This window comes from Bactrocera dorsalis, chromosome 4 (assembly GCF_023373825.1).
Source record: "Bactrocera dorsalis isolate Fly_Bdor chromosome 4, ASM2337382v1, whole genome shotgun sequence".
Taxonomy (NCBI): domain Eukaryota; kingdom Metazoa; phylum Arthropoda; class Insecta; order Diptera; family Tephritidae; genus Bactrocera; species Bactrocera dorsalis.
In genome coordinates this window covers 61605209-61620729 of record NC_064306.1, presented here as the reverse complement: position 1 = coordinate 61620729, position 15521 = coordinate 61605209, and the positions used below count along the sequence as shown (strand labels likewise).

The window sequence follows — 15521 nt, the reverse complement described above, 5'->3', positions numbered from 1 at the left end:
AATGGTGGAGATCTCTGATAGATACCTTTATATTCCTCGGAGCTGCGACTTCTTAATGACTATGATCTTCTTAACGCGATCTTAGTAGGGAGTCGACTATAGAGAATTTTCTTTCAACTCTATTTCTTTGTAGTAGTCTCTGTCCTTTATTCTAGTAGTCTCCGTCCAGACTTCTGTACAGTTTTCAAGCAATGGCCGCTGGATAGTAATTGTCCCTTAGAGTGTAGCTTCGCTGAAACTGCTCTCAAAACTAGTTAGGCATTATTTCATATTATCTTCGTGTACTTTACGGATCTTAGAGCAATCGCTGAAAACAGTAAAGTGAATGAGCTTACGATGAAGGAACCGGGTTTCAAAAACTCCGAATTTAGTCCAGGCATGGATTTCTTTGCTCTCCTATATATACTTTGGACTATTCGGTCATTGCCTGAGATCATCACGTGATTGATAGCCGTCAACACTTTTGCGGCCGCCAATGCTTCGTGCCTCTTGTAAACTTCTTGTCCTCCTCCTTGAAAAGATTTGCCTATTCTCTGTAATTATAGGTACTGCATCGAAAAATTTCAGAGCTCGAGTCTTTTTATCCACTTGGTCTTTTGGTGTTGCTCAACGTCAACTTACACAGCCGTATTAACTTTGCGGGGATCACTGGTGAAACTAGGAAATATAATTAATAGTTGGATGCTCCGATTGAGACAAAATCTACAAAAAAATATATGCAATATTTTAGTAAGACCTTCTTACTTTGACAATATCAAAGCTTGGAGGATATAGCTGACTTAAAACCCCTTCTTTTCAAATACCACATATTCAGTGGTAACTTGAAATTTGTTAGATCCACAATTTGAAAAACTCAAAACATCCATAAAAAGATTATATATCAATTTTTACTTATCTTTTTTTAGTGTGGACCAACCTTCTCTCAGGCAAAAATATGATTCCAATCGATGAAGAAATTCTAATGGTAACAAAATTGTAACCTATTTTTTAACTTCGAGCCTCAATTTTTAATGCAAATCACCTAAGCTGAAAGCGCCATAAATATGTTGTAAATTTTGAGTTCTCAGAAAATTCGCACACCCATACAATTCCTCGCACCGTTGACAGACTTTAAGCTGAATAAATATCATATTCACATTTAAAATTATTCAGAGTTCCCATGAGATTATGCCCACATAATATAGGCAAGCACATACTTGTATAGTACATAGGTATTCTTCTATATATATAACTGTTTATGACATACATCAAGCAGGCTGATATACATACGAGTATATTGTGTAGGAAGAATATTTACAAGCTTCCCCGAAGCAACAGCAAACCTTTGGGGAAATGAAAACCATGAAAACGCATTTCTCACACACTTCGTCGGTCGACATCGGTTAGCCACGTTTTAATATTTAGGTACTTTCGATGTTTGTGTATATTTTGCAGGCGTAAGCCATAAAGCACACGCCGAGACATGTCATGTGGGTTGTCCGCGTACAGTGAGTGCAAAAATGTGTGAGGAAAAAATTTGTCGTCACTAAGAAGTTCACATTTCTTCGAGTCGTGTCTGCTTAAGGGCGATTAAATTTTACTTTAATATAAGTTTAGCGGTATTGGCATTATCATTGAGCAGGAAGCCAAATTGGTTAAGTATTTTAGGTATTGCTTGATCTCGCTTTAATTATTGTGGGCTGAGCGCCATGCTATTGGCGGTGGGATTTAAGCGTTCCTTGTACTTTAGTTGTTTACTCTGAGACAGCCGATACTTACGTGAGATAGCTAGCTTTTTAGCAGCCGCCAGTACCTAAGACACTGTCAACTGTCTGATTGGATTTTATCAGTGTGGCTTCCGGTCTAAAAAAGCACCAACTGACCAGGTATTCACCATGTGTCAAATCTTGGAAGAGACCGGTGAAAAAAGGATCTGATCACCTCCTCCTCGATTTCAAAGCTGCTTTTGACAGCACGAAAAGAAGCAGCCTTTATGCCGCGACGTTGAAGATCGGAAAGGGCCTCTCCGAGCCGTTCGATAGCAATTGAGGTTTCAGACTTCTTCAATCTACTGTAAACATTTTTTCTTCACTGTCAATAAACATATCGAATATGCGCCAAATCACACCATAAATAGGGCTTCTAACGAGAACTCGAATCTAGCGCCATCTGTGGGTGCTTTAATATTCATATAGCCTTTCCCAAGTGAAAAAATTAAAAATAATAAAATTTGTTCGGAAAATTTTGTTTACTTGTGACTATAAAATTCCTCATTTTTTCTCAAAAGTTAAAAAAAAAAAAAATTATTATAAAATTCAATTCATGCACAAATTTGTGTGACACTGTAAATATTCGTTAGTGAAGCGTTCGAATGTGCGTTTGTGTGCGTAATATTAAAGTGTGTTTACGTATTTGGCTGCGGCTTGATTAAAAATGTTGTTTACCGCCTCATCAACATGCGAGCACACACATACATATAAATTTTCATGTACATTTTTGTTGTATGTGCATGCCTACTAATTAAATGGAATCCCGAGAGGTTCAACTTTTCAATTAGTGTTAATCATTTAATTGGGTTTTGTTTAGTTATTTTATTAAGAGCTTGGTACACCTGAGTTTTCGCAGAAAAAAACATGGCGGTTAATGACTCGTCAACATTTTTATGCTGTCAGGTGGACACTCATACATAACTCACACATGCTATGCAGTATATCCAAGTACTTATGGCAATTTTGTAAAATTATGTATTTATAAAGTCGTGTCACGACACGAACTATCCTTTAATGGGAAAATATTCCAAGATAAGTTAAAAAATTTAGTCAGTTTCTATTCCCGAAAGGTGAGATTGTGCCGATTAATCTAAATAATGAATTACGACGGTCCAATAAGTATTTAGCTTTAACACGAGCAAGAAGTTTACTATCGTGTAGTCATTGTTGAAGGAGGATAGAGCCATGTCTTAAAGTTCACTTAGGTGAGGAAAGTTCTCTGACCGCTCTTTACTTAGGAGTGGCCAGAAACAATTATTTTTCAAATGGTTCAAGTAGCTCACGACTTCCGGTCTTAGACCAAGTATCTGGGTAGCTAAAAAACATATGTTTGAAGGTGAACTAAAATAAGAAGGCGAAACATCCCACCCCGGCACTGTACACTGGGCTTGGGACCCGCCACGTAAAACCACTCACAATGAAAGGAGAAAACAGCTTTGGATGAAAGACCCCCTTTTTATATACTCGCAAAAGTAATACGGCTTAGTAAGTTGACACTGAGCAATACCAAAAGCTCCGTCATAATCGGGAAGGACCTCTCCGAGCCGTTCGATATCAAATGGGTCTGGTAGTGAATGAGGACGAGACTAAATATCTCCTGCCATGAGACAAACAGTCGTCGTATTTTCGTCTATCTTGAAACCTGCAGAGAACATTAACAGAAACAACAATGTCAGCCTCGAAATCCAACGCAGAATAACTCTTGCCAACAGGTGCCACTTCAGACTGAGTAGGCAATTGATTACATCTCAATCTCTCGGCGATTAAAGACCAAACTTTATAAGTCAGTAATTATTTCCTTCCTGCTATATGGTGTAGAGCTATGGACGATGATAACATCTCAAGTTTCGCCGTTACGAATTATGGAAAGAAAGGTTCTACGGAAGATTTATGGTAATTTGCGCATAGGCAACGGCGAATGCCACAGCCGGTGGAACGATGAACTGTACGAGATATACGATGACATTGAAATAGTTCAGCGAATGAAGAGACAACGGCTGCACTGGCTAAGTCATGTCGTCCGAATAGATGAAAAACTCCAGCTTTCAGAGTATTCGACGCAGTACTTGCCGAGGGATGCAAATATAGAGGAAGACTTCGTTGGAAAGACTAGGTGGAGAACGACGTGGCTGCACTTGCAATCTTCTACGACAGCTCTATGGAAGGATACGAGTAGCAGTATAATATTTTGTAATGTCAGACCGCCAATCAAATATCCTTGAGTTAGCTAAGGCAATAATCATGTCTAAAAACAGCTTGAGTCGCTTAGGACACGAAATATTGGACATGGGAATGTTGTTGGCACGATGAGTACTGCATTTGTTCATTTTGGGTATCAAGCGCAACCGTAAAATAGCTTTACCGAGTCTTACGCTGTTTTGAAAGAATTTCTGCGTCGTTTCGTGATCATCATGACTGGTACACACTAAAGACCAAGTAGCAGTGAAAGCATTGCACTTCACGGCCGAACAAGGTCCGATGCATACAAAGATTTTTCCTATCGGGCGAAACAGAGTTGTCGTTTTCTTGGATTCGCATTGTGTGATCTACATCACTACTTGAGGCAGGCAAAATAGTTATGACTCTTAGTCATAATACTAAGGAAGTATTGGGTCATTCCGACGCCAAATTAGAGAAAAACTACAATATCTTCCGAAGTAGGAACTATAGTTGCTCTTCCATTACGAGACCCCCATTTCCCCCACCAACCTTTTCTCCCATCCACTGTGTTCCAGATTTGGGCCCGTCCGCTTTTTTTTTGCTTCCAAACCACCATTTTGCAGATCTCAGGAAAACGTATTTTCCTGTTGAGTTTAAGAATTTGGTCTAGTATATCGAGCCAAAAGAATACTACGTTGAGCAATAAGTCGGCATTGCTTCTAAAATTTTCGTTTTTCTTAGGTGAGCTTAACAGACGGCCCTAATATACTACGTATGTATATATTTCGGTATCTCGATCCGTTTCCGATAAATATGATTCCTAAAATGGATGGGCTCGAAAACAGCTGGGAAAGTTATTAACAATTTCAGATAGGAAAAGATTCCGCAACTTCAACAATTCAGAGTTGCCAACTATTGAAAAAAATAGACATTAAAATTAAAAACTTTTGTACTTAATATGTGAAGCATCTTCAGAAAGATTTACAAAAAATTGTAGAATTTTTTTTTTTCATTTTGAATATTATAGAGCTGCCAGATCTAGAAATATTATATTTATATTCATTAATTTTCAAATCTACTAAGTCAAGTCTATTAAATTACTGTTTTATCTATTTACAGCTATAACCATAAACTATAACTAAACCGTTATTACCGAGCAAATACACTTCCAAACAAAAGCGTGTTCTCGGCTGAAATGCCAACAGAAAGCGAGGCGTCCAAATGGATTTTCGTAACGGTGAGAACAACAACAAAAGAACTAGCAATCAGCAAAAACATCGAACGCGGTTAAAGTGGCTGATGCTTAATAAGTCATAAAAGAATTTCAAATTCATAAGGCAACCGTTAAGAGGACACTTCGCCGAGTAGCAGACAGGCAATGTAAACGGTTTAATAAAGTGGAAAATTTATGAAGTGAGCATAACGGCGGTAACTAGTGAAGCCGTTAATTGCAAGTAGCTAAGTATAAAACAATACAACCAACAACAACAACAACAATACAGTAGCCAAAGAACATCTTCCGTTTGTAGCGAGACAGAAGTGCAGTCAACGTCTATGGAAAACCCATTGCGAAGACTTAGACCAACATTGCAACAACAACAACGACAAAAACAACCACAACCATACCGACTGCTGCCAAGGCAGTTAAAATATACAAGCAAGCGACAACAATACAAAAAACCACAACAACAAGAAAAACTCCAACTAGAACAACAACGACAGTCTCAGCCACAGCCACAGATAGAAGCAGAACCACAGCAGCCAGCGAGCGCGAACTCACGCTGTAGTTGTAGTAGTTATAATGACGAAATTAGTTATATGCCTTCTATTTTTCGGACTATTCGCCATCCAAACGGTCGGCCACATGAACAGTGACCCAGCGCCAGGTCGCTCGCCCGGACCACCTCCCGCCAAACGAAGTCTCGCCGCCACAGCTGCGCTGCCACCCGTTGTGCACAACGCGAGCGCGACAAATGATGCCACCACCAACACAGTGACGGCATCCGCCCCTGCGTCCGCCACTCCAGCCGCAACGGCGACGCAAACCAATGGCCACAATGATCCAAACAACCAGGCGGGCAACGGACATTACGGCGCGCACTCGGTCGACCGCAATTACGGCAATAATGGTAACAATAACAAAGATGGGAGCGCAGTTAAGCGGAGCAACAGCAGTAACGGCAATACAAACACCAACACAAACAATAACAACAACAACAACGAACAACAATTAGTTTCCCGTAACACAGAGTTAACCAACACCGACGAGATTAACATCAATTTGAGCAAATTACCCTCGAGCAGCGATGGCAGTGCGCCGGCGGCGGCATTGGCGTCGGTGTCCGATTCTGGTTTAGGCCGCACCGACGAACACTACACATATGATAATTTGGCGCATATGGCGTCGGCGCGTGTGGCAAATAGCGGTGAGCTTTCGCGGAGTACTGCCACAGGTGCCGCGGCAGCCGCTGAAGCGCTAATTGCGCAGCAGACAAAAGCGAACACCATCAGCAATACGAGAAGCTGTCATGATGGCTTTAGCGACTTCCTCAACGATGTGGTCGACGTCGAGGAGGAGGAGCAGTCGGAGACGAATGGCGAGGATGTTTTCGATGAGCGCGCACGAGTCGGCGGCGGCCACATGGGACATCATTTGTTTATCGATTTGCGGTTGGAACATCATGTGTTCGAAACGTCAGCGGTCGGCATCAATTGCGGTTTGATGTATCAAGGTAAGTGGCAGGAAATGGCTGAGTTAGAACGTCCTTCAGAGTGAAGTGCTTTATTTAATATTGATTAAATTCGTTAGTTTTACCGGGAAATACCACATTTTTGATAAACTGAAAATGTTTTCCCCGCCCTGTAACTTTGGAGTATAAAAGTGTCAAGATGAAACTGAAAGTAAAATTATTTTGTGTTGTTTTAATCTCCCGAGGCTTACGAAATGTAAAAAGTTGAAGTAATATTCTTATCCGAAAATAACTCGAGCCTCGATATTCACAGTCCGACCTCACACATTTACCTTTCAGTGTAAGACAATGTGAATTTAGATCAAAATTATTGGCAAGTAGCGGTTATGAACCAGTTTCTACAAAAATTTTCTATTTCTCACCCTTTGGCTCATAAAATTTTTATTTTAGCAGCCATTTTACACACAGTTCGAAAGAATGTGTCAGTTTCGGATAAACCTAATCAGATACCGAAACTTCTTGAATTTTGATTATTTTCAGCCAGACTGCTAATGCAAAGTGGCAGAAATATACCTCAAATAATTTAAGGACGCCACTGTGTTATGAAAATCTGCATCTATAATAAGGAAGTCCGTGTACTCTCTTCTTATCTGCCCAGTTTAGATGTCGGGTCACAGCGGAATCGCTGAATGCTACAAAACGGATAAGTGAACTAGAGAAGGTACAATTCTTCAATCTATCGGCCCCTGCAGCTTTGTTTCTACTTCAGACGGGTAATTGCTATTGAAACTTCTTCTTGGTCGGAAAATGAAACGTCTGCTCCATCGTCATCGGTTGGGGAATCGGGTTTACCATCTCCTGATGTTATGCTTTCTATGCCATTCAGCAGGCTGGAGAAGTGTTCCCTTCATAATTTCAGTATGCTATGGGCATCTGTCACTAGATCACCTCTGAGGGTTCTACAAGAGGATGCTCCAGTCTTGAAACCTTCTGTTAGTAGCCGCAGCTTTTCGTAGAATTTTCGAGCATTCCCCCTGTCGATCAGATTGTCAAGCTCTTCGTACTCACGCATATCGGCCTCTATCGTTTTTGTCATCTCTTACCTCTTCAGCTCTCGGTATCTATCCCGTTTGTAACGTCGATTGTAACGTTGCGACAGTATTGTTTCTCTCCACTGCGACACTACGCTCCTCACCGTACCATCTGTTCCTACAGGTTTCTCATACCAAGTTGCTGGCGAATGCTCTCAGAGACTGTCGGTTGTGATAGCAGCCTCTCGAAGTCCTTGTATTTGTTGACATGCGGTTTTTGCTCCACAGATGTGGCACTATTAGCCTAATTTAATCAGATAGCCAACAAGTCAGTAGTCCGCAGTTATCTTGCGCTTTAGCGATGGATCCCTGGATCTCTCACTGTGCAGCAACTAAAAATTTTGCGACTTTATGATCCTACTGGTCTAAAGGTTCAATAAAAAGCAATGATATGCATTCTGACTGGACACTATCCAATAGATGGGGGGAGTTTACATATCTTGTCGGACGCAAATCAGCAAAACTGTGTGGAAATAGACGAGTAGAATCATCTATACATTTACTTCTCATATATCCAGCTTTTGGCAGCCTGAGGTTGAAATTTGTAGCTAGACACATTTTCAACGAATCTGGCGAAGTTGCTGGGATTAATATAAGCGGCTTTAACATATTTGTGGTAGGTTCAAAGCACTTCATCGTCCTGTAAGAGGCCGGTAATCCAAATTTAATAGTTTTGGCTATCACAAAGGACCAGCGGTTACAGCTGTTCAAATGCGTTCCTGTGTGTTACCTTGGTGCGAAGATGGGTACTTAGTACTTTAGGTCGTTACTAGCTAAGCTAGCCTGCTAGTACAAATCTGTCTTTGTCTGAAGTAATATGGAGGAATGTTGGCGGGTTGACAGCCTTTGGCCGGGTAAAAATCTTGATCTGTGCCGGTTACGGAGACCCGACTGTCTTGAGAGCAGTCTTTTCTTCTGTTATGACCTCTAACTCTGTACATATATCCGTACTTTTATTCTCTTTATTTAAGCAAATACGTCTTGCTTATGTTTACACCTCTTTGTAACTCTGTCTTAGTTCTCGCGTTATTTTCTTCTTCTTTATTAGCGTAGACACAGCTGAGTTTACAACCGACTGGAGTTTACAAGTGTAGCCAGACCCTTTCCCAACTGGTTTTTCCTACGGAGTGGAGTTCTTCCTTTTCTTTTATTTGCCCCGGAGGGTACTGAGTCGAGTACTCTCAGAGCTGGAGTGTTTTCATTGATTCGGACGAAATGACCTAGCCAACGTAGCCGCTGTTTCCTAATTCGCGGAACTATATCATTGTCGTCGTATATCTCGTAAATCAGCTGTTGGCATCGCCCATGCCTCTGCACCATATAGCAGTACAAACATGTTGAGTGACTTGTAGAGTGCCTACCCAGTTCGATGTAGCACCTGTTGACAAGATTTGTGTGTGTCATATATTTCACTATTTCAGTATTTTATCCATATTTAATATTAGCATCCCTTGGTATTTGCTGTAACCTTGTTGAAACAACTCGCTTTCCGAAGCTACTGTTGTAAAAATGATTGAATTCTTCGCATCTAACACAACACCTTCAAACACCTAACCAATCAACCGAGCAGAATATCGTGTAAATGCACAAATTCCATAGCAACCACAAGCTATAAAAACAGTTATAATCTAACAATGTAAACTGTGACCTGGTGGCAACATTGCAAATGCATTCAACAGCTCAATTTACCAAGTATAATCGAAGTCTGCATGTCGATATTCTCTGGAAACGAATATGCTTGAGTAGCTGCTCATTAAAATTGTTCACATTCATATCGAGTGTGGAATTCGCTTGTGGCAAGCACTGATTTGTTCAACACAATCGCTCAAAGCAACTGTTGCGCGCTGCTATACAAGGGGTTGACGGGGTTACGGGGTTTAATCGCTTTAACAAATGATGCAGTGCCATCAACAACAGTTATTCGCTTGTCGCTGCACATACAAGCATATTTATGGGCTGCAGGGCTTGTCGCGTGCATATGTATGGTTGTGTGTCCTTGCCACTTGTTGTTGTCAACACTGCAATCGATGTCGAAGTCAATGTGACATTTTCATTTTGAGCTACTTTTACAATCGCCCCCCAAGCGCTTTGGTGTATTAGGGTGGTACAGAAATCAGAAAGTGTCTTGTTGAATGAAGGAAAAATATATAAAAATTAAAAATATTTGAAATATTTTATCTTTTCAATTGGTTTGATTCTTCCAATGCTCTCTATTCAGTACCACCTTACTTGTATTTGCATTATCGCAGTCAAAACAATTAATAACTGAGTGAATTTTGAGTTTCCTCTACTTATAGTCACACCCTAATGTTGCCACTGTAAGTGTCAATGTTTTTAGTCGCATATCTCTGCAATGTACTTACTCATACTTTAGGCAAATGCAACAAGCAGTCACAACGACGAACGAACTTGAATGGGCATAGTAAATTGGGATTGGATATTTTCGAGTTGACAGCTAAGTTGGCAGCAGATCACTCAATTCCACAATGTAATTACAGAGTTATGCACTTATGGTGGATGTTTGTCAATTACAGGTGGATGCAAATTCTCAAAGCAACAGAGCACTGGCAACGTTGCTGAGTACTCACATGCATATACAATACATACATACATTCAACTATTAAGCAAAAAATTCTTAACTTTGAATGATTGATGATAAAATAAATGCAATTATTTCGAAGCAATAATATTTTGAATAAGATATTTTTTCATGAAAGCCACACGTCTATATAATCCCAACAAAAGGTATCTCAAAATATTTTATAAGAAATGGAAAAGTGAAGTTCGTGTGTCGAACATAACATTATAGCAGTAGGTTAGGTTAGGTTAGATAAACCTGGTCCAATAAGCAGTAGGTTAGGTTAGGTTAATCTGCTAATCTAATAAGCCAGAGTAGTCATCCTTTAAGATGCCTGTGCTTGGCGTGAATTTGAACAGACTGACTATCGATACCTCTTCCAGTGTATCGTACCGTGCGAACCCCAGATGCTTACAGAGTAGCCTTGTCTATGCGGGGCAAGTGCGCATTGTTTCCCTGGTGCCCTGCTCTAGATATTTCCTGCAGTCTTCTCGCTCTGTCAGCCCTATCCAGAAATTTTGTGTACTTCCGATCTACCATTTTGCACATGACTTTTGCAGTTTTGCTCCCAGGTAGCTCGTGCCATCGGGTTTTGATTTTCTTTACAATGCTTCTGTCCAGATCGTCGTATAGACAATGGGTTTCCAAATGTTTATCACATTTTTGGGTCTTAGCTGTACACCATTATTGCCAATTTCATCCACTATTTCATTGCCTTCGATGCCTTAGTGGCCTGGTACCCAGTAGAAGTGAAGTTGCTTGCTTTTGGCAACACCTTGCTGCTTTGCTTCCCAAGCACGTCTGGCCGATATGCGCTACGAGGTTACTGCCTTGATTGCTGTTTGACTGTCTACTTAGATGTTGACACTGGAATTACCTGCATTAGAGACCAGCTCCTCGGCTTTCGCAATAGCAAAGACCTCAGATTGAAATATACTGCAGTGCTCCGGAAACTTAAAAGTCTACCTTATGCTTAACCTTGGATAGTATATCCCCGCAACAACTCCATCCGCCATTGTCGAGCCATTCCAATAGATGTTTAGATTGTTGCGCGTAGCTAAATACCTTTACGCCAACCATCTTTTATATGTTTGCTTTCAACCTTCTTTCCCAGTTGAAAAGTTGGATCATATAGTCGGTCTTTGCCCAACCGCCAGTACCCACCGAGCTATGCCCGAAGGTGCTATATATAAATTCTCCTGCAACCAGTAGTCAACCGGACGATGTTGCTGCGAAGAGGTCTATAAGTGGCAGGCTTAGTACCAGTTCAAGAGCCGCCATACTACTGCTCCGTAGAATTGGTCTTTCAATAGCTGTATAGCCCCAATGTATGAAATAGGGAGAGAGCCACAATTATGGCAGTATAATCATGCATAGTGACAAAATCATTGTAATAAGTTTATATAAGCTGAAGTCATCTCTTTCGAAGTTCTCTACTGTTTTAAAGAAAAAAAAAATATAAACATCAAATTTTATGGGAAATATTTATTATCATTCGAAAAAAAATCTTTGGCATTTATTTTTCGAAAATTATCTATTTCAAATTCTGGCCGCGGCTATGTCTCAGATGATTGATTCCAATTTTCGATGACTCGTTCGAGCATTTCGACTGATAACTGGCGAAGGACGCGTGAAGTTTTGCTCCAAGACCTGAATCGAAGCGGGATTGTCCGCATAGACTTTGGCCTTTACATATATATGCTCACAGTAAAAAGTCTAACAGCGTGATATCACACTATCTTGGTGGCCAATTGACCGGTCGGAAACGTGAAATTATCTGCTCACCGAAGTGTTCTCCAATAAATTTATGAATTGATGCGAAGTGGCACCGTCTTGTTGAAACCAAATGTCGCCGAGATCACGAGCTTCAATTTCAGACATCAAATAGTCGGTTATCATGTCACGACGTCATTGACGGTTACGTTCTCACCGGCATCATTTTTGAAAAAATATATGTAGATCGTTGATTCCATCGTCCCATAAAATACACCAAACCGTTACTTCTCTGGCTTAAATGGCTGATCTTGAATCTCTTAAGGCTGCTCTTTGTTCTAAATGATACAATTTTGCTTGTTTACATACCCATTGAGCCAAAAAAATAAAAAATTGGGCCTCATCGCTGAGCAAAATTTGGTTCGAAAACGTTGGATCTTCTTGGAACTTTATTATATATTGAAGCCATGTCGCTTGGGAATGGTCAAGCAGCTTCAGTTCTTGCTCAAGCTCTATTTTATAGGGTTTCAATTTAAGTTAACTCGTCAGTCCGAGTTGTGCGAACGACGCCAAATCGACTCTCCACGGTCTTCGCCTACAATCTCAGCTACGTCTGTTATATTTTCTTCACTGCGTGCTGGACGTGGTCTATTCGGTCGAATTGGATAATCCAGTAATGAATTCTGGGTCTCAGGGTAGGCGATGCTGTTGCGAATAGTTCGCTGAGTAGGCCGATTATATTGACCAACTTATGGTTACGCAAATCGCATGAAACACATCTTTTACAGAACGTGACTTTTCGTAACAAAATTGAACGATTTTTAAAAGTTATTATTATTAAATTATTTAAAAGCCATTAAATATATGTAAAAAAAATCAAACTTTACACCCTTTACTACTTTTGCACCCTTTAACCAAAAACTCAAAAAAAAGTGCAGAAATAATATTTAGTTTAATTTAAATTCACATTGGGCACGTACGAACTTCAGCGCTCATTTCGATGCAAAATGCAAAAGTTTTATTTGGCATTTATTTTTCAGCTGACCCAAGCGCCTTTTGAATAAAATTACTCACCATTTTTTAACCAGAAAGAGTTATAGAGCTTCCATGCCAATGATTGTGGAGACTGTTTGCCTTTGTCATTTGCAGATATTTCGTTAATAAACACAAACATACATACATGTATCCCAATTTTTTAGAGTTGTTGCGAAAAATGGAAAAAACGTGAAAAAGGTGAAAATCTATAAATTCATCTGCCAGCAGAATGCTGCATTGATATTAAACTTGGTTTGCCTTCATTATTGTTGTTGTTGTTGTTCGGATTTTACGTGCGCGGAATTTCAACACTTTGCTTACTCAAACGCGGAGTGGATAAAAGAGGATAATGTGCAGCTCAACAAATTGTAATTGGGTAATAAATATTTCAGTGTTTTCGTTGCGAGCGGCAATTAGTTTTCCATTTGTATGTGTTGAGGGTTAGGTTATGAGCAGGTTTTCATTTAATATTGTTAGACATTTTCATAGAATTTGGATTATTTTTGAACGCTGAGAGAGAACTGAAATTGATAAATTTTGCTAAATTTAGTTTCACTTCTTTAATTTATTCGTAATTACTTACAATATGTCTCAAAATTAAAATATTGGCAGTTGAGCTTGATGTCTTTTTGTCAAACTCAAAAATAGTATCATTTCCGGTTATTTCGGTACCGGTAGAAAATAAAATGGATGTCCTAATTGAGTTGTTGAAATCGTTCAATGTAAACCAATGAAACATTCTTGAGTGTCCTCCAAGCCTTCATAAGGGTTGCTAGGCTATTTTTAACCTTATTGCCTTTAGACTCACCTCCTCTTCTATAGAGATATTTTGACTACAGGCAATGCGAGGTCCAATCTAGATCTTCCCATTTCAAATAAATATATTAATTTTCAATCATTTTCAGCATTAATTCGCCACTTTATATACATAATGAGTAATAGTCTGCTCAAAAAAGACACATATTTTAAATTAAATTTTATTTCCTTCAGTGCTTTATGATATATATATCAACACTTTTCAAGAGCAGTATTTTCTCAAAAGTATAGTCAAGGGGTTGTAAATGATCAAAAGGGTCATTACCCAACATAGAATTGTATTAATCAGTTTTATTTAAGCCCAGAATTGACCGACCGAATCCGAAAAATACCTGTACCACAAAGGCTTATCTACGTTTAGGTTCCAAATGTGAGTAGAAAATCCTAAGTGAATTTAAGCGTTGAATTTACCTCAAATACGCGATTACCCTTTCGTAGCCTAGGAACGAAAATTCCATCAATAAGTATACACGCAAGCGCCGAAGTACAGTCGCGGCGGAAGAAAATCAGTCCTATTACTTTCCGAGCAAACCCTGTATTGCAAGTAGCAGTTTTGTTCAGCTTCAAAAGTTTTTAGAAGTTTAAGGTTTTTGTCTCAGTTCTATGCCTTTGAAAAGTTTCTTTACTCCCCCTTTACACGTACTTCACATTGATGAATTCTAGGAATTTGCTGGGTGTTATGAATCTCAGGGCTATTAAGCTACGTCTACAGACTGTTATGCAGTCTAGAAACAGGTGCTCAGAAGTTTTCGGCTTCATGTCGCAAAACCGGCAGAGGCTATGTCTATATCTTCTTGCTGCAATGCCCAGTGTAGGATACGATTAGTATGCGGAGTTTGTCTCTGGGAAGATGCTGATGCTTTTAAACCTTATTAGGAGCTTTACATGGCGAATACTTACTGTCTGTATATTTCTCTGTGATTTTTTCTTCTTGCGGAGCGCACCTTTGTAGTATGGAAACTAATTGCAATACAAGGTTCGGTCCGACCATCTTAACCACTTTGGTACGAGCGTTGCATATAGTCGACGGCCACAGTTAACCCCACACAACCGAGCATCGACTATAGTCGACAGCCAGGAATTTTATCTTATCGTTTTATCTCTTACTTTATGCCCGTAATGTAAAACCAGCCTTCAGTATTTCAAGGCTTACCTGTCGTGAGCAACGATTTGTGGCCGTTAGGCGCCGTACCGAAGTGGTTAAAAGCAGTAGCAGAGCGGGCGAGTTCATCAGTCAATTCATTGTTGACTACTTCTTTATGCCCGGGCAGACTAAATGGTTGATCATATAAAGAGGATCTCACTTGGACAGCTTATAACACCCGTCAGATAACTTTATCAGATATGTCCTTTGACATCAATGAAAAGCCTCAAATATAGTTACGAGTTAAATGATACGAGTACAATGTGACCTTTATATCGGACCTTTTAAATAAAAGCCTAATAAAGTTGCTTGCTCAAAACTTCCTGTTAGTTATTGACAGATAGGCGTTGAAGTTATTTAAACCCCTAGGTTAAGTTAGATGACTGATTGCACAACATGACGGGGAATCACACTTAAACTGTTACGAGTTTCTGTAGTTGGATATCAGCTATCGGTAAAAGTGTCCCCAACCCATCGCAAATCGGCTCAGGTACTTTATTTCTATTTCCGCTATTTCACCTGGATGTCTAAAAGTGTAAGATTCAA

General features: G+C 39.8%; 1 protein-coding gene across 11 annotated transcripts in view; it reads left to right on the top strand.

The window, feature by feature from the left end:
- Positions 1–15521, top strand: part of LOC105229811 (uncharacterized) — a 212483-nt gene that overhangs the window by 157245 nt on the left and 39717 nt on the right. For all 11 annotated transcript variants that reach the window (XM_049454218.1, XM_049454227.1, XM_049454221.1 and 8 more), the window contains one exon: positions 5028–6640. In XM_049454218.1, the coding sequence (XP_049310175.1) occupies positions 5710–6640 (931 nt within the window). In that variant the 5' untranslated portion in view covers positions 5028–5709. The remainder of the gene's footprint in view (positions 1–5027; positions 6641–15521) is intronic.